Source organism: Saccopteryx bilineata, chromosome 4 (assembly GCF_036850765.1).
Source record: "Saccopteryx bilineata isolate mSacBil1 chromosome 4, mSacBil1_pri_phased_curated, whole genome shotgun sequence".
Lineage (NCBI taxonomy): Eukaryota > Metazoa > Chordata > Mammalia > Chiroptera > Emballonuridae > Saccopteryx > Saccopteryx bilineata.
In genome coordinates this window covers 291,958,751-291,980,583 of record NC_089493.1, presented here as the reverse complement: position 1 = coordinate 291,980,583, position 21,833 = coordinate 291,958,751, and the positions used below count along the sequence as shown (strand labels likewise).

Genomic DNA, 21,833 nt, shown 5'->3' with positions numbered 1-21,833 from the left:
AGCACAGCGTTTGCAAGGTAGGAAGAGCAGGGACTTTAGAGTCGGACCTGCTGGGAAGCGGCTGACACTCAGCCTCGCGGTGACACAACACGAGGCCAGACGGGCATCAGGCTCCCGTGATCGGCATGTGGGTGAGATGTGGCACTTGAATTCTGTTCCTGCTCAGAGTTCCCCACTGCCGTGGATGGCACCCCACCCACCTCGAGAATCAGGCTGGAAACCCAGAAATAAGCCTGGATTCTTCCCTGCCCCCCTGTTCTATCTCCGACCTATCACTAAATCTGTGGGTTCTACCTGCAAAATGCATCGGAATAGTCTGTGCTGCCACCACACGAGTCCACACCGCTCTCATCTCCGCCCTGACGAAGGCGGTAATTTACTCCCTGGGTCTCTGACTCCATACTTCCTCTTCCCGTGCCTTCTCTTCCCATGGAGTAAGACAGAGTAATCTTTTTAAAAACACATATCAAACCACATCTTTCCCTTTTTTTTTTTTTAAAGAAGAAGAGCTTTATTATTATTTTTTTTTAATTCATTTTAGAGAGGAGAGAGAAAGGGAGAGAGAGACAGAGAGGGAGAGAAGGTGGGGAGGAGCTGGAAGCATCAACTCCCATATGTGCCTTGACCAGGCAAGCCCAGGGTTTCGAACCGGCGACCTCAGCATTTCCAGGTCGATGCTTTATCCACTGCGCCACCACAGGTCAGGCACATCTTTCCCTTTTTATTTTTTATTTATTGATTAGAGAGAGAGAAAGAAATATTGATTGGTTGTCTCACTTCATATTCATTGGTTGATTCCTATATGTGCCCTGACCGGGGATTGAACCCACAACCTTGTCATATCGGTATGATGCTCTAACATACTGAGCTACCCGGCCGGGGCCATCTTTCCCTTTCTTAACCCTTTGAGTAGTGAGTTTTTTTCATGCTCGCTGATCGCCAGGAGTGAGTTTTTTTTCTTTCCAAAAATGAAATTAGTTCCAGTTCTAGTTTTATTCACTTAGAATCATGTTTGTTTGATAACCCATTTATAGAAACAAGAAGGACATACATTTGCCTCTTTTTTTTTTTTTTTACATTTGCCTTTTTTTAATGTTCCTTCTACATGTACAATCGTACTCTGGACTGTCAGGAGGCACGAGGATGTCCATGAACGTGCTTCCTACTCACAGGGTGAAAAACCCTCATTACTTCCCATTGCTCTTGAGACTAAAATTCAGAGTCCTTTTAGGGCCGCGAACATCCCTGCCTCGCTCTCCACCCTCTCTTCCCCCTCCCCACGCTCCCATTGCTGAACTTTCTTTCTATCCCTCCAACATGCCCAGCCCTCCCCCACCTCTGGCTTTAACACCTGCCCTCTTCCCTGACTGGAGCACTCTGGGCCCGCCTTCCTCACGGGGCTGCTTGATCCTCATCATTCCTGTCTCAGCTCAGAACTCAGGTCTCGGTGCATTTGAACCTCATCTGAAACAAGGGCCTCTTTCCTGAAACTCCTGTCTGAAGTGGCTTCCTCCGGTTAACTCTGTCTTGCCCCTTTATTCACTTTCTTTATGGCACCTGTCACAATCTTTATTGCTCCTGTTTGTTTACTTGTTTGTTCTCTTTATCCAACATGAACACAAACTCTATTTTGCCAGTATCCCTGGGCATTTGTTTCTCAGAGCATGGTACACGGTGTGGCAAGCATGAGTGGAAATGGAAATAATACCACCAGCCTGGCAAGGACACTGAGAGGAATGACTGAAGCAGATGGTAATTATTAGGAACATTAGTCCTTCCTTGCTTCTTCCTCCTTGTGCCAGGGATAGGATGGTGGTGAGCAGACACAATGCCTGCCATGATAAACCTCACAGTTTAGTGTGGGGAACAAACATGGAAAAAACAGGTAGAGTACCATGTCACAGGGGCTGTGGACAGGGAACATACACCCGTTATAGAAGAACATAGAAAGGTCCCCTAATCCAGATCTGGGGACTAGTGAGAATTTATCAGAGAAAGTGACGTCTAAACTAAGACCCAAAGGATGAGGAAGGACAGGCCTGGGGAGAGGACAAGGACTACAGACAGCAAGAGCTACAATTTAGTGAGTGCCTACAAGGTACCAAGCACTTTGCTAAGCAGTTATTAGGGGTTGAATTGTGTTCCCTAAAAAAAAAAGATATGTTGAGCCCTGGCTAGTTGGCTCAGCAGTAGAGCATTGGCCCAGCGTGTGGAAGTCCCGAGTTTGATTCCTGGCCAGGGCACACAGGAGAAGTGCCCATCTGCTTCTCCACACTTCCCCCCTCTCCTTTCTCTCTAGCCCTCTCTTCCCCTCCCACAGCCAGGGCTCCACTGGAGCAAAGTTGGCCCAGGCGCTGAGGACAGCTACATGGCCTCCGCCTAAGGCACTAGAATGGCTCCGGTTGCAATAGAGCAACGCCCAAGATGGGCAGAGCATCGCCCCCTGATGGGCATGCCGGGTGGATCCCGGTCGGGCGCATGCGGGAGTCTGTCTCTCTGCCTCCTTACTTCTCATTTCAGAAAAACACACACACAAAAATAAAAAGATATGTTGAATTCCTAACCCCTAGTTTTTCAGAAGATGATCTTATTTGGAAATTCGGTCTTTAAGACATAATCAGGTTAAAATGAGGTCATTAGGGTGGGCCCCAATCCAATATGACTGATGCCCTTGTAGAATGGGAAATTTGGACACAGAGACCAATGTGCACAGAGAGACAATGACGTGAGGACACACAGGGAGAAGACAGCCATATGAATGGAGCGACGCAGTACAAGTTAAGGGATACCAAGGCTGGCTAGCAAACACCAGAAGCTAGAAGAAGCAAGAAAGAATTCTCTTCTAGAAAGACCATGGCCCTGCTGACCTCTTGATTTCCCACATCCAGCCCCTGGAACTGCAGGATGATACATTTCTGTTATTTTCACCACTGGTTTTGGTACTTTGTTATTACAGACCTAGGACACTAACACAGCGGTCAAACCTCACAATCCTGTGAGACTGGTGTTATCCCAATTTAACAGAGAACAATAAGCCTCAGAGAGGGTAAATAACCTGGCTGAAGTCACACAGCACAGTCAGAGTGGATTCTTGAGCAGGTCTGTCTGGTCCTACTATATACACCACATCGCTTCTTGAACTCTCACATTCCCCTTCCTGGACACAGAACTGAGGTATTCCAGCAAGACATGGGGGCCAGGCTGGATGTCACCGAAGTGCTGGACTGAATCCCAAGGCTGTGCCCTAGCGAAGGGCCCCTCCCTATGGGAACCACGTACTTTCCAGCAGACTAGGCTCCCTGGGGAAATACCCTCCCATAGCCAGCCCTCCATCTGTGATGCCAATCAAAACCTTCTCTTATTTTGGACCAAGGAAGATGGTCTATGGGCTACTTGCAACTGGCCCCAGCCCATTTGCCCATTTAAAGTAATTTGAGGCTCAGGATGAGTGAAAATGAGGGAGCTGAGTGAGGGGGGAGGCATAGGCATGGTAGTCATTCTGCAGGGCTAAGCTGACACCAGAAAGACAAAGGTCTGTTCTTGCACACACACATATACCCCTCCCCCCGGACCAAGCTAAACTTCAAGAGGAAGACAGAATTTCCTCAGTCACCTTCTCCTAAATTCCCACCCAAGGACTTTTTCCAGGAGAGCTCTTAGCACAGCATCAGATACTGAGTAAATGCTCATTGCTGTTACTCCGTCTATAAACTAACATCCCGGATGACTTTCCTGAACTGTCTCCAGGGAATGCCACTCACCCTCAATGACATAGATCTTCTTCTGCAGCTCAGTGAATAGATCTTTAAGCTTCTCAAACGTGTCCAGAATCTTTACAAACTCTTTTGTGGGTTTTGAGGCAAATTTATGGAGTGACTCTTGACTTGTTTTGGTCTTAAAATACTTTCCAATCTAGAGGGAGAGAGAGGAGAGAGCGCTAACGTCCCCAGGATCGCAGACCAGTTTTCTACTCTTTGCTTCAAGCTTGCGACCCCCGAGGAAAGGGGAGGCGGGCTCAGGAACGGGAGAAGGAGGATGAGATGCAGGAGTAAGCCGGAGGCCTGGGGCCTGGGCCCATACCCCGATGATGTAGCGGATGATGTCTTCGGCTGCATCGATGTTGCCAGCATCGGTGGCTTCCCCATCAGTGATGATGATAAGCACTTTGGTGGCGTCTGGCCGGGCCCCAAGGTTCTGCTGGAATACCTGGGTCCTGTGTCCAGGAAGGGGAATGTGAGAGACTCCCCCCAAATCGTATTAAGCCTCCCCCCCTGCTCCCCCCCGTCATTACATCACTGCCCTGCTGGTTATGAGCCCTTCTCACATGTGCCAGAGAGCTACTCCCAGCCTTCCAAGTTCTCCTCTGACCTTCCTATCCTGCCCTCGTTACCGTTCCTCTCCTTCTAAACCAGTATCTTAAACTGAGTTCTGGGCAGTCAGGAAGTTGTTTCAGAGTCCGGGGTCCTAAGGGGAAGGTTTTGTGAAGCGAGATTCTGGGCTTCCTACCCTCCATTTCAACCAATGGCAACTGCCCTTCAGTCAGGTATGCCGGTGATTCAGGTGGCATTTTGATGGGGAAGAAAAATGGGCTCTACGGCCAAAGAAAACCAGACAGTCACTTGTCCAGAGCAAGCTCGCCTAGCACCTGCTCTGTGGCCCCTACCACCTCCAGGCGGCCTGTGTCTCTGCTATAGCAAGTCTCCTAGGGAACTGAAGTCACACTGCTGTATCAATTTCCCCCCAAACTCATGCGACATGGGTTCCTCAAGGATCTGATTTGCTGCTGTGGCTCTGGCTGCTGACACGGGGTCGGCGCTCGGTGCATGGGAAGCAAGAGACGGAAGGGAGGACCGAGTACGGACCGCCAAGGCTCCCCATTCCCACCCTGTCCACCGGCTCCTTGCGAAGCCAGAGAGGTTGTCCGCAGTTTTGCTGGGACAACAGCTGTGTTTGAACCATCTGATCCTTCTCTCCTCACTCCACAGCCAACCAGAGCCGGACAATCCACAACCCCCGACTATGGCAGGATCTGCCTGAGCAGTGGGAGCTGAGAGTCACGTAAAGAAGCCACAATGGGGGGTGGAGGACTGTTAGAGAGAGGAGGGTTGGAAAGTTACTTGGCAGCCGCTGAAGACAAAAGTGCGCTGATGGGCAGGGCCAGAAACACCAGCTGGAACTATCTTGGATGCAAAACATTTCTTTAACTTCCACCCACACAGACATGGCTTATCACGGGTCCTGTTCATGGATTTCCACCCTGGTTTAGACCACTGTCACCTCTCATCTGGATTTTTCAGTAGCCTCCTAACTGGCCTCCCTGCTTCCATCCCTGCCCCCATCCACAGTCTAACATCAACCCTGCAGCCAGAGGGGTCCTTTTAAAAAACATCAATCAGATGATCACTCCTCTGCTCAAATCCTCCAATGACTTCTCATCTTACTCAGAAGAAAGTCAAAGCCCTTGCTGTGCCCTCCACATCTTCCAGAAACCCGCGGTCTCTGACCTCCTTTCCCACCACGTTCTCCCCTCATTACGTCTCTCCAGCCACACAGGTGTCCTGGCTTTTCGGGGAACATCCCAAGCATCTCACCTCAGGGTTTTGCTCTGCCCTCTGCCTGGAATGGTCTTCCCCCGGGTTTCCACGTGGCTCGCTTCCCCACCTCCAAGAAGTCATCGTTCGAATGTAACCTTCCCTGATCTTCCTAGTGAGTACTGATTTATTTTTTTAATCAAACTTATATCTTCTACTGTATTATCTAATTTACTAACGTTTGTTTATGGAATGTTCTCCCCCTACGAGAATGGTAAAGTTCAAGAGGAGGAAATTTTACTTCCTTCCGTTCACGGTATCGTCCCAACACCTGAACATGGCTGACCACCGCCTGCAGGCGAAGCCAGCCCACCACAGCTTGTATTTTTATGCTCCATGAGCTAAAAACGATTTTTTATAATTTTTCTGTGGCCTGACCGGGCGGTGGCGCAGTGAATAGAGCGTCAGACTGGGATGTGGAAGACCCCAAGGTCTCCAGCTTGAGCAAGGGCTCATCTGGTTTGAGCAAAAGCTCACCAGCTTGAGCCCAAGGTTGCTGGCTTGAGCAAGGGGTTACTCGGTCTGCTGAAGGCCAGCAGTCAAGGCACATATGAGAAAGCAATCAATGAACAACTAAGGTGTTGCAATGCACAACGAAAAACTAATGATTGATGCTTCTCATCTCTCTCCGTTCCTGTCTGTCTGTCCCTGTCTATCCCTCTCTCTCACTCTCTCTGTCTCTGTAAAAACAAAACAAAACATAACAAAATAATAATAATTTTTCTGTGAGAGGACTACAAAAACAAAGAATATATGCAACAGATACTGTAGGTAGCCAGGAAAACCTAGAATATTTGCTATCTGGCCCTTTACAGACAACAATTTGCCAACCCCTCACCTGGCACACTGCCAGGCACCCACTCAGATGGTCAGGAAGTATTTGGGAAATACATTTACTTGACTGCTCCTTTCTGCTCCCACAGCTGACACCTTTTGGGGTGTCTTCCCGTCCTATGGTGATCCCTTTCTCTAGGAACTGCTCCCTTCCCATGGGGGGAGGGACCCCGGAAGCCATGTTTGTGCCATGTGACTCTACATCGTCAGGCGGAGCAAGACCACGCTGGGTGGACTGAGGGCACCTGACCCAGGCTTAGCCAGTCACCCTCTGGCCTGGAGGCTGGAATTCAGGTTGAGGAACCGAGGCTACCATTTTGCAGTGGTCGTGTACCCACCAAAGCTGTCTACCGACAGAAAAGGACAAAGTCATTCTTTCCTCGCTTGACACGACAGGTCAAGTGAGCTCTGCAAGCAAAGAACTGGAAACACATGTGCAGAACCTTGAGATACACACATCCGTGTTTAACTTATGCAAATTCCACTATGCATGCTTGACTAGGAGGTGAAAATGGGAGAAATAAATGTAACAATAGAGGTCTTTTCGGCTACTTCACCCAACATGAGTGTATTCCAAGGGGGAGCATGGGACAGGGAATATAATTCTCTTATTCCTCAAATGGTCTCAGTTTCCATAGCCAGACTAATGTATTTTTAAAAGATACACTATGGTCCTTCAACACAAGCCAGCCATATTCACGTAGGCCTCAATTTAAACATAGCAATCTAATCCAGCTCTGGGGGGAGAAAAATTCTGCAATAAATTTAAGAAATCAAGAGATGCTAGTTTCTAGTGTGGGACTTAAATGTGTTGAATATTATGAACAATTCAAGGAATTCTTCAAGAATATTTTTGACTGCCTGACCAGGTGGTGGCGCAGTGGATAGACCGTCGGACTGGGATGCAGAAGGACCCAGGTTCGAGACCCTGAGGTTGCCAGCTTGAGGGCGGGCTCATCTGGCTTGAGCAAAAAGCTCACCAGCTTGGACCCAAGGTCGCTGGCTCCAGCAAGGGGTTAGGTTACTCGGTCTGCTGAAGGCCCGCGGTCAAGGCACATATGAGAAAGCAATCAATGAACAACTAAGAAGTCGCAAAGCGCAACGAAAAACTAATGATTGATGCTTCTCATCTCTCTCTCCATTCCTGTCTGTCTGTCCCTGTCTATCTCTGCCTATGTTAAATAAATAAATAAAAAATAAATAAAAATGTGCACTTTCTCTTTAAAAAAAAAAATATTTTTTTGACTACTTGAGATTTTTGTTTGTACACTGACTTCGGAGCTGATCCCCATCTCAGAAGTGACCCTCCCGGGGCTGCCAGGGTTCAGAGTCACTTTCCAAGCCCTCGTGAGGCCTGGCAGTGCTCCCTGTCCCAGAGGCTCCTGAGCTGTCTCCGCAGCATCCCTGCAGGAGTTAGTCAATATAAAGTCACTTCCGGGTACTTACAATCCAGAACCTGGACTAAAGTTGCTCCACTCGAATTCTTAACAATGATCTGCCCATTGCTAAACCCACCTGTTGAGTCCTACACACCAACTTGAAGAAGCTATTGCACACAGAACAACTGATGGTGGGCCCTTTCCTGCAAAAGGGAACTCACGCGACATAGTTTATGGCACGAAAGGTGTTGGTCAACTGGCCCATGTGTGTGACTTTGGCCAGCAGAGCATCAGGGTCCTTCAGCTTAACGTAATCCAAGAAATTAAATTCTGTTTGGGTTTCCGTGGAAAACTGAACAGCAGCAAACTATAAGAAGAAATAAAATGAAATTATAAATATCCCTTCTCACTTGTCTGCTCCGATCTATACTTCTTTTTTTCTCCTTTTTATTGAATTTATTGGGGCGACTGTGCTTAACAAAATTACCCAGGTTTCAGGTGCCCAGTTCTACAACACGTCATCTGTACACTGTATTGTGTGTTCAGCACCCCCCAATTTGTACTTTTTATCTGGGACCTGGGCAACTGAACTTATCCTGCCCTGTTTCAAATCATTCTTTTGAAAATAAACAAACACAAAAATAGAATTAAATAAACCTCTGGCCCTTTATATAGTCCTGCCTGCTGAGTCATGTTCTCTGGGTCTGCCTACCTCACCAGGAAGAATGGTGCCCGGGAGCCATACTTCTGCTGAGTGATCCTGCTAAATAGGATATAGTTGGCTGGGCCAGAGATAGACACTTGACTGAGGCTAGACCAGTAAGAATTTTTTCTCTGAGAATTTGGAATTTGTAGTGGGAGGGGTTGGTTGGAAGAAAGGTTAAAAAACAAAAAGTTGGTCCTGGCCAGTTGGCTCAGCTGAAGAAAGTTTGCCTGGTGTGTGGAAGTCCCGGATTCAATTCCCAGTCAGAGCACAAAGGAGAAGCGACCATCTGCTTTCCACCCCTCCCCCTCCCTCTCTCTTCCTCTTCCTCAGCCATGGCTTGAATGGTTTGAGCAAAGTTGGCTCCAGGTGCTGAGAATGGCTCCATGGCCTTGGCTTCAGGCACTGAAATAGCTCAATTGCTGAGCCACAGAGCTGTGGCCCAGCCAGGCAGAGCATCGCCTGGTAGGGGCTTGCCGGGTGGATCCTGGTCAGGGCTCATGCAGGAGTCTGTCTCTCTGTCCTCTCTGCCTCCCCACCTTTCACTCAGTTAAAAAAAAAAAGCCTGAAACTTTAACATGTGAACTTAAGAGCTTTCCAGAGGCCCACATGACCCAAAGAAGCTGAGGGAGCCATTCTACAGACAGACAGAAAGAGAGAGGATGAGAAGAGGGAAGCAAAAGCCAAAAAGAAACAGAAATGAGAACTAGAGAAAATTCTAGAAGCTTTCTATTCTTGGTTCTTTTCCTTTCCAGAAGTCCAATTATAGCCATGCCCTTAGGCTCTGGAGACACCTCCTACTAAATTTTCCTTTTATGCCTTAAGCTAGCTTAGGTAGGCATCTAATACCTGTAACCAGGAATCCTAACTAACACGTTTACCTGGTAGGAAGAGTTGCTGAGTTTCTTCATCACATCCTTCATGAAGCCCAGAATTTTCTGAAATTCATCTAGATGCAAGCTCCCTGAGCCGTCAAACAGAAACACCAGGTCTACGTTGCCCTTCACACATTCTGCAGAAGCCAGACACAAAGGGACCTGGTCAAGTGTCTCTGACGGCAGACCTGCCAGTGCTGGTTCCCACGGACGGGCAGCCGCGGGCAGGTGTTTCTATCCGCTGGATCCCCCATTCCTTACTCTGATAACCAGGCTTCCCTTGCAGCACGGGGCCCTTCAGATTCTCGCCGAAGAGGTAACACAGGCCACTTAGGTAGACATTCTGGTCACATGTCTGGGACTGGCCGGGGTCACAGGCCTGAAGGAAGCACATGTGAAAGGACTGATCTTCTCCTTGCTGCGTCTTTCAGGTGTCACCAGCCACGAACAAACACCTTCAGAGTTACCCCTCCTCGCCTCACTCCCTACATCCAACTGGTTACCAAGCCAAAGAAACAGCCTCCAGGTCTCTCTGCCAATGGCCCCAGGCCTGCCCTCCCTGCCCTTTCCCAGTGGACGCTCACTGCCTAGAGGACGCAATCTAAAATCCTTCCTTCGGCATTAATATTGTTTACAGTTGGGCACTAGCCTACCTCTCCGGGCCCATCCCTGTCCATTCCCAATGCGACATTCTCCACTTAAGCCATATCGAATTACTCGCTATTCCCAGAATATGCAAGGGCGCACCTTTCATTTATGACTATCTTTCCTGCCAAGCTGCAATTTCTTGCAAGTCAGAGCTCATTCATGGTCATCTTTGTATCTCACTTCCTGTCCCCCGTCATGACCTAGCCAACTGTTGGGCACATCACAGCAGCTATGTAAACAAGCTCCAGTTACATAGTGGATCAGTGTTTCACTGTCTTCTATTTCTCCTGTTGGATGCTGCCGAGATGAATTGTAAAGAGCAATGCACTTGGAATCAAATGAGAATTTGATTCAAATCCTGGCTCTACCTCTTTAACCACATGACCTTGCCCCAGGTGCTCCCTCACGTGTGAAACGTGTAATCTACCCTGGCCAGATAGCTTGGTTGTTTAGAGCATTCAGTTGTCTCAAAGGCACAGAGGTGGCTGGTTCGATCCCTGATCAGAGCACATACAGATGCTATTCCTGTCTCTCACTCTCCCTCTCTCCCTTCCTCTCTTTCTCAAATCAACAAAATAAATATTTTAAAAACTGTGTATACTAACCCTTAACTTACCTGACTGTCTTGAGGGTTAAAGAGATAAAGAAGTGTTTTTTTTTCAAATTTTCGGCATTTGTGTACCACTTCACAATTCTGTCACATGGTACATCATTCATATTGTTATTTATGTAATAGTTTTATTTACTTTTCTAGCCTGACCAGGCGGTGGTGCAGTGGATAGAGCTTTGGCCTGGGATGCTGAGGACCCAAGTTTGAAACCATGAGATCCCTGGTTTGAGCGCTGGCTTGTTCTGCTTGAGCGTGGGGTCGCTGGCATGAGCGCGGGGTCATAGACATGACCCCATTGTCACTTGAGCCCAAAGTCGCTGGCTTGAGCAAGGGGTCACTGCCTCTGCTGGAGCCCTCGCCAAGGCACATATGAGAAAGCAATCAATGAACAACTAAGGTGCTGCAACTACGAGTTGATGCTTCTCATCTCTCTCCCTTCCTGTCTGTCTGTCCCTCTTTCTCTCTCACGCTCGCTAAAAAAAAAAAGAAAAAGAAAAAAATTTACTTTTGTAAAAAAAACTTTAACCTCATCTTAAATGATGCAATGTAAGAAATCATGAATTTGATGCACTTGTATATTTTTTTCTACTAATCTATTAAATAAATATATAACTAGTAAAACACTAACTTTGTATACCACCAAAAATCACGTTGTATATCTTTTTTTTTTTTTAAAGATAGAGGAAAAGTGAGAGGGAGAGAGAGAAACACCAATTTGTTGTTCCATTTATTTATGCACTCATTGGTTGTTTATGTGTCCTACCTGGGAATTGAACCCACAACCTTGCCGTATTGGGTGAAGGCTCTAACCAACTGAGCTACCCAGCCAGGGTTCTAAATTAAGTAAGGTCTTGAAAATAGCTGGCTCATAATTTGTTCTCAATAGACAGTGATTGACTCTGAATCTCTCTGATGCCTTTAATCTTCTAAAAGATCATGAATCCATTTTTTTCTTCCTTCTTTTCAATCTGGTTCCTAGCATGGAGCTTCACAGGCTCTGATGTCACACAACAAAATTCTTACCAAAAGGCTTCCGCTTGTAAGGTCTGTTGCCAAGGTCATTCCCAAGTACTTAGAGATGTTGTTGGAACCTGTAGGCATCATAAGATCGAGAGGAATTTAGGAGACCCCGGAGCGGTGGGGCCAGCCTGGATTTCCCTACGACACGCTCCTCCCAGCGCCCCTGGCCGTTACTCACCACTCAGGCCCACTGGCAGGCAACTGCCAGTGTCCGGCTGGCACTGGTAGAGGTTTCCTGTGCTGGTCCCCTCACCTGGAGCTCCCACGACAACCCTGGTGAGAAATCTCACCTGTGAGACAGAGTTACCCAGGTCTTTACCTACCCACTCCTACCTAATAAGGGGCTTCCGATCCCCCACCAGATATCTCACAGCAACGCAGCCTTCCGGTGCCCACCAATTTCTTCCCTGTTGAATCCCAGACAAATCACCTAATATGCCAGAATTCTAGAAAGTTAACGATCTTTTCCATCTCTAGTCTAGGAAAACGGGGCCCAGAGAATATACCAGAATGTTACGTTGTAAGTTCATTCAATCAGTTATCAATTCCAAGTAATTTATAACCTGACTGGTGGTGGCGCCATGGATAGAGCATCAACCTGGCATGCTGAAGTCCCAGGTTCCAAACCCAGAGGTGCCCAGCTTGAGCGTGGGCTCACTAGCTTGAGGGTGGGGTTCCCGGCTTGAGCGTGGGATCATCCACGTGATCCCATGGTCACTGGCTTAAAGCCCAATGTCACTGGCTAACCCCCCTCCCATCAAGGCAAATATGAGAAGCAAGCAATGAAAAACTGAAGTGTTGCAGTTACAATTTGATGCTTCTCATCTCTCTTCCTTCCTCTCTCTCTCTTTCTCTCTCTCTCTATATATACACATATATAATGTAATAAAATAATATAAAAAAATAAATTTTTAAAAAGTAATTTACGGCATAGTTACTATGTGCTAGGCTGGCGGCAGGGTCAGGGGGACCTCACTGCTGGTCAGGGAGACTCAGGAATCCAGGAAGTTTCCCAAGTGTCTTAGGGGCTGTGAGTTTCCCTTTCTATTTCAGTTATGTGGAGTTTTAAGGGTGGACGGTCCTCATCCTACTATCTGATGGCCTTGCTCCTGCTTCTGAGAAATCCCACCATGGACTCCTTGCGACCTGCGGGATTCTCTGGCCAGCCCCATGGCTGGCATGGAGGCGCCTGGTCTGGGGCTCCTCAGGGCAGGGAGGACCTGGGGCGACAGCTCACCGGTTTCCAACCTGCAGGACGCGGTACCCAAAATGCCTCCCGGCGTGTGGGAAGGACAAGTTCTGCACATGCCGCACTTCCAGGTTGTAGCCGGAGGTCAGGGCTGAGGGAAACAAGGGACATGTCAGTCACTTCTGGCCAGGGACCACCCCCGAACCCTGAATTCTGATTGGCTGCTGCCCACTAATTCAAGGGGACAGGAGACCCCTAAGGACCCTGCTCCACCCTGACCCGCTGGCCCACTCCCAGGACAGAGCGGGGACCAGCCTCCCAGGACTTCCCCTCGAGGGCCTTGGCTAAGGGACATCTAGACGCAGGGACTCCACTACGCACAGCTCCCACAGGCCCCCGCCTGGGAAGCACACCACTTCCCTTTGGCCTCTCAGCAAAGCAGGGAGGGTGAGAAGGTGGAGGCCCTTGTGAGATGAGCAGAGTGAAGGGCCTCTGCGGGGATGGGGATGTCCCAGGAAGGGTGCGTCTTCCCACACGCTCATTTCTCCCTTGGACCTGGGGCCCAGGCACCCACACAACTCAGGTAATCAGCCGCAGGCTTCTCCCCACAGGCTCAGCATTCTTAGCTGCCTTGATCCCTGTGAAGCTGCCTTCTCCCTCCTGCACTCCCCGCCCCACCAGGGACTGGTGCCTTCCTTGACCCTTAGGTCTCAGACCCCCCAGCTCAGGCAGCCTGGGCAGCGCCCGCCTGCCCCGCACTATCCTTCCAGCCCTGCTCCCCTTCCAGGCCTCAGGCTTCTCCTGGGATGTCAGAGATGAGGCCCAGCATTTGTTCAGATGTAGAGATTGGGGCCCAGCCTGACCAGGAGGTGGCACAATGGATAGAGCATCGGACTGGGATGCGGGGGACCCAGGTTCGAGACCCCAAGGTCGCCAACTTGAGTGCGGGCTCATCTGGTTTGAGCAAAAGCTCAACCAGCTTGGACCCAAGGTCGCTGGCTCGAGCAAGGGGTTACTCGGTCTGCTGAAGGCCCACGGTCAAGGCACATATGAGAAAGCAATCAATGAACAACTAAGGTGTCGCAACGAAAAACTGATGATTGATGCTTCTCATCTCTTTCCGTTCCTGTCTGTCTGTCCCTATCTATCCCTCTCTCTGACTCTCTCTCTCTGTCCCTGTAAAAAAACAAACAAACAAACAAAAAAAAACCACTATAGAGATCAGGGCCCAGAAAGGGGGAAGGACTTGCCTAAGACGGCCCAGAGAGGTGGTACCATAGGTGGCACCAGACCCCAGCCTAGCTCTGGGCTCCCATTACCATCTGCCTTCTTGGGGCCCACTCCCAGTCTCTCGCTGTTATCTCCGCCTCCCTTCTCTGTCTGGGCCTCCGTACCTTGCCTATGCTTTGGACTCAGACTTGTTTTCTTTCTCTGCCCCCTCTCCCTCGAAGATTTCTGGGCCCCCACATTACCTATGGCCAATACCACCCTGAGGGCAGCTTGGCCTTTGCTCTCATTCCCTAAAGCCTTGCCGTTTCCTGCTCACAGACACGTGTCCCTTTCTCTCCTCTCCTCCCTCGCTTACCGAGGAGAAAAGGCCCGGACAGCAGCAGCCTCAGTATGCTGATGCAGGAGTTCATCTCCACCGCCGCTGCTGGGACCCGACCCGGCTCCGTCTCAGAGGACCCTTGGGATTTGCTGGCGGCCCAGACAGGGTGAAAGAGGGAAATGATGCGTCCTGGGACCTCTTGCAGTGGGACGTTCTCAGAGGCACCAGGCTGGTGACAGTGGGTGGGGGTGAAGGAGTGGTGGTGGGGCTTCCGCAACCGCAAGGGTTCAGAGAGGAAGTGGAAGCAGGTTAGAGACATTTCCTGTGCCTGCTTGCATTTGCACATCATCCGAGGGCAGACAGCACAGTAACCAAGGCTACTGCATCGCAGTCTCTCCCCAGCACATGAGCTTAGGACGCTTTAAAGCTCAGCAGAGGACTGGTCAGATCAACTGTGGTCAACCATAACGGGACAGGTAGCTTTCTCAACAGTGAAAGTTGCCAACAATACTCTGTGAAAGAAAAAGAGCAAGTTACAGAAAAACATAGTTAGAAGTTCATTTTGATTCTAAAAAATGAAAAATAATTCCCACAGTGGCTCTGGCAGGTTAGCTCGGTCAGTTAGAGCATCGTCCTGAAACACAACGGTTGCAAGTTCAATCCCTGGGGTCAGGGCACAGGCGGGAAGAAACCAGTGAATACACAACCAAGTGGAACAACAAGTGCATGCTTCTCTCTCTCTCTCCCACCCTTCCTACCTTCCTCTCTCCGTCTCTCTAAAATCAATCAATAATAAAAGATAAAAAGACCCACGGAATGAGAGAAAATATTTGCAAATTATGTGGGACTTGTGTCCAGAATATATAAAGAACCCTTGTAACTAAACAATAAAAAGACAACTCTGTTTTTTAAGTGGACAAAAAATTTGAATAGACATTTATCTAAAAATGATATACAAATGGCCACCAAGCACATGGAAAGATGTTCAACATCGTTAGTCATTAGAATGGAAATCAAAACCAAAACAAGATACCACTACACAGTCATGAGGATGGCTAGAATAAAAGAAAAGAAAGAAAATAACAAGTGTGGGTGAGAATGTAGAGAACTTGGAACCCTTGTACTTGGTCGGGGGAGAGGATGTAAAATGATCCAGCTACTATGGAAAACAGTTTCTCAAAATAAAAAAAAGAAATGGTCAACACAGAGTGACCATATGACCTAGCAATTTATAGATATATACCCCCCAAAATTAAAAACATATGTTCACGCAGAAACTTATATGTGAATTCTCATAGCATATTAGAAAAACTGGAAACAATGCAATGTCCATCAACTGATGAATATAGGTAAATGAAATGTAGTTTGTATCCATACAATGGAGTATTATTTGGCCATAAAAAGGAATGAAGGGCCCTGGCCGGTTGGCTCAGTGGTAGAGTGTCAGCCTGGCATGTAGATGTCCAGGGTTTGATTCCCAGTCAGGGCACACAGGAGAAGTAACCATCTGCTTCTCCACCTCTCCCCTTACCCCTTCTCTTTCTCCCTTTCTCTTCCCTCCCACAGTCATGGCTCATTGGTTCTAGCACATAAGCTTGGGCGCTGAGGATGGTTCCATGGAGCCTCTGCCTCAGGTGCTAAAAATAGCTTAGTTACGAGCATGGGTCCAGATGGGCAGAGCATCAGCCCCAAATGGGGGTTGCCGGGTGGATCCTGGTTGGGGCACACGTGGGAGTCTGTCTCTCTATCTCCCCTCCTCTCACTTGGAAAAGAAAAATAAAAGAGCAATGAAATACTGGTACATGCTACAACATGAATGGACTTAAATATCCACTAATATATATATATATATATACCTTGTAAACATTATACTAAGTTAAAGAAATCAGGCACAAAAGGTCACATGTTATATGCCGCAGTGAGAGTAAACTACTTGGAGACCAGATGACTTGCTCTGAGGGGTCGAGGCAACAGCCCCAGTCAGCAGACCAAAAGACTAAAGCCCCGTCCCCAGCCTCACTCAGAGATTTATTAGCAGATACAAACAACTCAAGGAAACAGACTGCAGTTTTCAGGGTGTGAAGTAAAGGACAAGGAATGTGCTGACTGTTAATCTCTGTTCTGAGAGCCTAAACATTTTCTGTTACTGAATCTTATCCTGCTGTTCTGCTGTTTCCAGTAAGCACTGTTTTCAGTACGGGTCAGAGAGGCCCCTGGAATCTTGTCTGCTCAGGGCTTTTGCCCTAGGGTGCCTCACTCTCTCTAAGTGTTTTCCTAACTCTGCAGATATTCATAGCATTTTTCTACAGTCATATGGTTCCAGTTAAGTGAAATGTCCAGAATAGGCAAATCTATAGAGACAGAAAGCAGATCAGTAGTTGTGAGGATGGAAGGAACAGGGAATGAGTAGTGACTGCTGGTGGGTCTAGGGTTTCACTTTGGGGTAATGAAGTGTTCTGCAGTTAAAGAGTGGTGATTATTGCATAATTTTCTGAATATATTAAAAACCACCAACTTGTACACTTTAAAATGATAATTTTATGGTATGTGAATTACATCTCAAAAAATAAAAAATTAATCTGACCAGATGGTGGTGCAGTGGATAAAGCACCAATTAGGGACGTTGAGGACCCAGGTTCAAAACCTCAAGGTACCGGCTTGAGCATGGGCTCACCATCTTGAGGGCATGTTTGAAGCCCAAGGTCGCTGGCTTGAGCAAGGGGTCACTGGCTCAGCTGGAGGCCCCCCACATCAAGGCACATATGAGAAGCAATCAATGAACAATAAAAGTGCTGCAACTATGAGTTGATGTTTCTCATCTCTCTCCCTGCCTGTGTCTCTCTAAATAAATAAATAAATAATGAAAAATAGAAGTTGAAATGATGTGTTTGTGTGTGTGTGTGTGTGTAAAACAAATCCAAAAGGGCACACAACCAAACTCCAAACAGAATAAGATTTATTTATTTCCATATTGCCTGGGGAAAAAATGTTTACAGTGAAGATGTATAAAGGGCAGTTTTAGAAAAATAAATATATTAAACCTGACCAGGCAGTGGTGCAGTGGGCATTGGACTGGGATGCGGATGACACAGGTTTGAAACTCCGAGGTCGCTAACTTGAGCGCGGGCTCATCTGATTTGAGCAAAAGCTCACCAGCTTGAGCGCAAGGTCACTGGCTTGAGTAAAGAGTCACTAGCTCTGCTGTAGCCCCACCCTATCAAGGCACGTATAAGAAAGCAATCAATGAACAACTAAGGTGCCTCCACGAAGAGTTGATGCTTCTCATGTCTCTCCCTTCCTGTCTGTTCCTATCTGTCCCTCTCTCTGTCTCTGTCACACACACACACAAAAAAAAAAAATTAAAAACACAACAGAATAGAGGAACTATATTTATTTATGGAAAAGTGGGAAGGATGTTGAGATTCTTCCTGTGTTGTGAGGAAAGCCTGTTCAATCTGCAAGTCCATGCCCAGTGCCACTGCCCTGAGGAGGCTTCTACAGGAGATTGTTTATCGTCTTGCAGGAGATTGTTTATCGTCTACTGCCAGGCAGCCACAGCAGGACAAATCGAATCCTGGTTCTTAGATGATGTCAGACGGTCCTTTTCAAATTCATTTAAAATTAGATAATGCAGGCCCTGGCCAGTGGCTCAGTGGATAGAACATAAGCCTGGTTTATGGATGTCCAGAGTTCAATTCCCGGTCAGGGCACAGAGGAGAGGTGACCATCTACTTCTCTCCCTCTTCCCCTCCCACAGCCAGTAACTCGATTGCTTCAAGTGCTGGCCCAGGGCACTGAGGAGAGCTCGGTTGGTTCAAGAGCATCAGCATCAAGCACTAAACAAAAACAGCTTGGTACTGGCGCATCGGCCCCAGACAGGGTTGCCAGGTGAGTCCCAGTCAGGGCGCATGCAGGAGTCTCTCTCGCTATCTCCCTTCCTCTCACTTAAAAAAAATAAGATAATGCAAGCTGACATTTTTAAAAAGTTTTTGTGTGTGTTTTTAATTTACTGATGTTAGAGAAAGAGGAAGGGAGAGAGAGAGAGACAGGAACATCAATCTGTTCCTATATGTGCCCTAACCGGGGATTGAACTGGCAACCTCTGTGCTTCGAGACAAAGCTCTAAACAACCAAGTCATCCAACCAGGGCCAGGCTGACTTCTTAGATTCCCTGTAAAGCAGTTCCAAGTTACATCTAACCAAATTTTTTTGTTTTGTTCAGAAATTACAAAAATATACATTTAAAAACTCAAAAGTTACAGAGGTGTGTCGAATAAAAAAATAAAGGCTCACTTTAAAAATAAAAAAAAACCCTCTTTTAACAACATCTACCTCCTGCTCCTAAATCTCAAAAATAACTATTGTTGGCCCTGGCTGGTTAGCTCAGTGGTAGAGTGCCGACCTGGTATGCAGATGTCACGTGTTCAATCCCCAATCAGGCCACACAGAAGAAGCACCCATCTGCTTCTCTTCCCCACCCTCTCCCCCTTCTCTCTCCTCCTCTCTTACAGCCAGTGGCTCGACTGATTCAAGTGTCAGCCCTGGGTGCTGAGGATCGCTCAGTGAGTCTGAGCATCAGCCCCTGACAGGTGGATCCCGGTTGGGGCACATGTGAGTCTGTCTCTCTCTCTCTCCCCTCTTCTCAGTTAAAATAAATAAATAAATAAATAAATAAATAACCAATGTTGACAATTTCAGCCACACGGTCTTCATGACAAAAAAATTGTGAGTTCTAACCTGGCCTGTGGTGGCACAGAGGATAGAGCATCGACCTGGAAAGTTGATGTCGGTTTGAAACCCTGGGCTTGCCCGGTCAAGGCACATACAACAAGCAAGCAATGAACAGCTAAAGTGAAGCAACTATGAGTTGATACTTCTTGCTCCCCACCCCCTTCTCTGTAAAATCAATAAATAAAATCTTAAAACAATAATAAATTGTTAGCTCTCCTTAACCATACAGGTTTTACGTGTTTGAAAAACTATAATTATCTCACCAGAGAATATCTAACCCAGAATTAACAGTCAAATCAGTATCTCCAGTGTGAAGGTTTTCCTTAGGCCATCTTCAAAATTTGTACACTTGAATTAGGGTTTAAGTTTACAGAAATTTTAAGTGTATTAGTAGCAACACTGGGGTTAAAAGGAATGCAGGAAACACCTTCAGTCTCCACTGCTTGGATTACAGTTTATGTGTATGTTTTAGCAGGCAAGCATACTTATTTACATATGTATCATCTTCTGTTTAAGAAAATAAAGCCTGGCCAGGCGGTGGCACAGTGGATAGAGCACCAGACTGGGACACAGAGGACCCAGGTTCGAAACCCCAGGGTGGCCGGCTTGAACGCAGGCTCACCAGCTTGAGCATGGGGTCACTGGCTTGAGCATGGCATCATAGATATGATGCCCTGGTCACTGGCTTGAGTACAAAGGTCACTGACTGGAACCCAAGGTCACTGGCTTGAGCAAGGGATCACTCACTCTGCTGTAGTCCCCTGGTCAAGGCACAGATGAGAATGCAATCAGTGAACAACTAAGGAGCCACAACAAAGAATTGATGCTTCTCATCTCTTCCTTCCTGTCTGTCTGTCTCTCTGTCTCTCTAGAAAGAAAATAAATAAATAAATAAATAAATAAATAAATAAATAAATAAATAAATAAATAGAAAGGATACTTTCCTCCCTTCTTCTTAAGGACTGTAAAGCTAAGAAAGCTACAAAGTACAAGTAAACCTCGAGGATTTTGGCAAATAGTCAGGAGCCCAATGCCCAGAGAGCAGGGAATTCCCCTGAAGAGTTGGGCTGCAGAGATCTCAGGCTGGGACCCTGTGGGGTGCCCTGAGGCAGGATGTGCCTTAGACACACACACACACACACACACACACACACACACACACACACACTCCTTCCTTGGTCAGGGTAAACTGTCTGAGTCCATCACATCTCAGACTGTCAGTTCTCCAAGGGCCCAAGTCCCCTGAACTGTCTCTCAATCCTGTTCCTACCGGTATCAGTCCCCACAGAACCATCACTGCCCTTCCAGTTCTTCTTTTCCTTGGTTGGCTCCCCCTGGAGAAGGTTCTAGCTCTCCCAGGTACTACCAAATTAACCTTGAAAAACCTGAGCAGGTTCCTCTTAGCCTTTAAAACCTCTCACGGCTCCCCTTCTGCATACACCGAATCAAGTCCAAGCTCGTTGGCACAGCTTTCGAGAGCCTTGTTGTCTCTCCCTACCCCGTGCTCTAACTTACAAATCTCTCATCAGTGTCCAAATAGACCAAGTGTCCAAAGGGCCGTGTATGAAGCTCAGATGTTGGCCACACTGGCTCAGGTGTTGGCCACACTGCTTTTCCAGAGGAAAGCAGCTTCCGCGGACGCTTTCCGCATGCTGTCATCTTGGCTCCATCAAATGAACAGTGTGACGTTGACCTGCTGGTGAGGTGAGGGCTGACTGGACCCGAAATGAACATCCAGGGCAAAGAAAGCCACGGATAAACTGAACCCGACAGATACCAGCTCTCCTCAGGCTGGCTTGGTCGTTCCAAGTGTTATGAATTGTTCCATATGGTATCATGAAAATGGACTCGAACATATAATCTCACAGACACATGACAGATGTGATCCTAGTCTGGGAAGCTCTGAGGAATGCAGAATCTGTGCTTCTGAGACAGAGCCAGTGGTCCGATGCCTCAAGTCCTCTGTGTCCTTTGTAAAGTGAAATTATTTTAATAATGTCTTCTTTCTCTATAGATTCATCCAAAAACAATGACAATTAATTTTTTTTCTTATTCCACTGAAGCTAAGAAAATTCCTTGGTAAGTGGAATGGAGAAACTGAGACAGAGAGCTGAACAAACTGGCCGAGCAGTTTACAGCCAGATACAGAAGGTCACCTCCCTAGAGATGGCATCTAGGCCCCACTGGTGTTTTAGCTCCAGCCCCAGAAGGGCAGCAAAGCCAGAGGGCAACGCCAGGACTGGCTGTAATGATTGAAGACTCCTTGCCCTGGGGCTGACCAATCAGTGGAGACCATGACTCTGAAATGGCACACCTGGGAAAGCTGATGAATAGTCTATTGAGCTCTCCCCTAAGACCTCCCCTAAACTCCCAGACATAAAAAACCCTCAAAACAAAAGACCCAGCATACGCTCCCTCCCAGGGGCCCAACTGCACCTTCCCCCACAGGTCTGCATCTCCTAAGCTCTACCGGTCCCCAAAAACTTGCAACCAGGGGAGCAGAGGGCAGCGGCAGCTCGTCCCAGGCTACCCCCACAACGGGTCTCCAAGGCTCCTTCTCTCTGACTTCCCAGTGGGCCAGAGCGGCACCCCTAGGCTCTCCTGTTGCTTCTCCTGCCTAAGCCCTTCCTTGTTTACATACATACTCTCAAAACCACATGGACTCCTGTTGTGAAATCTTTCCTGCACAAAATCAAGAACCCAC

General features: G+C 47.7%; 1 protein-coding gene across 2 annotated transcripts in view; it reads right to left on the bottom strand.

Annotated features, from left to right (window-relative positions):
• The window catches only part of ITGAL (integrin subunit alpha L), a 42,453-nt gene extending 27,853 nt beyond the window's left edge, over window positions 1-14,600 (bottom strand). For both annotated transcript variants that reach the window (XM_066275743.1, XM_066275744.1), the window contains exons 1-9: window positions 14,435-14,600; window positions 12,898-13,000; window positions 11,839-11,933; window positions 11,664-11,731; window positions 9,644-9,761; window positions 9,389-9,519; window positions 8,026-8,171; window positions 4,081-4,213; window positions 3,762-3,912 (exon numbers count right to left, since the gene is read on the bottom strand). In XM_066275743.1, the coding sequence (XP_066131840.1) occupies window positions 3,762-3,912; window positions 4,081-4,213; window positions 8,026-8,171; window positions 9,389-9,519; window positions 9,644-9,761; window positions 11,664-11,731; window positions 11,839-11,933; window positions 12,898-13,000; window positions 14,435-14,489 (1,000 nt within the window). In that variant the 5' untranslated portion in view covers window positions 14,490-14,600. The remainder of the gene's footprint in view (window positions 1-3,761; window positions 3,913-4,080; window positions 4,214-8,025; window positions 8,172-9,388; window positions 9,520-9,643; window positions 9,762-11,663; window positions 11,732-11,838; window positions 11,934-12,897; window positions 13,001-14,434) is intronic.
• Between the last annotated feature and the right edge of the window lie 7,233 nt (window positions 14,601-21,833).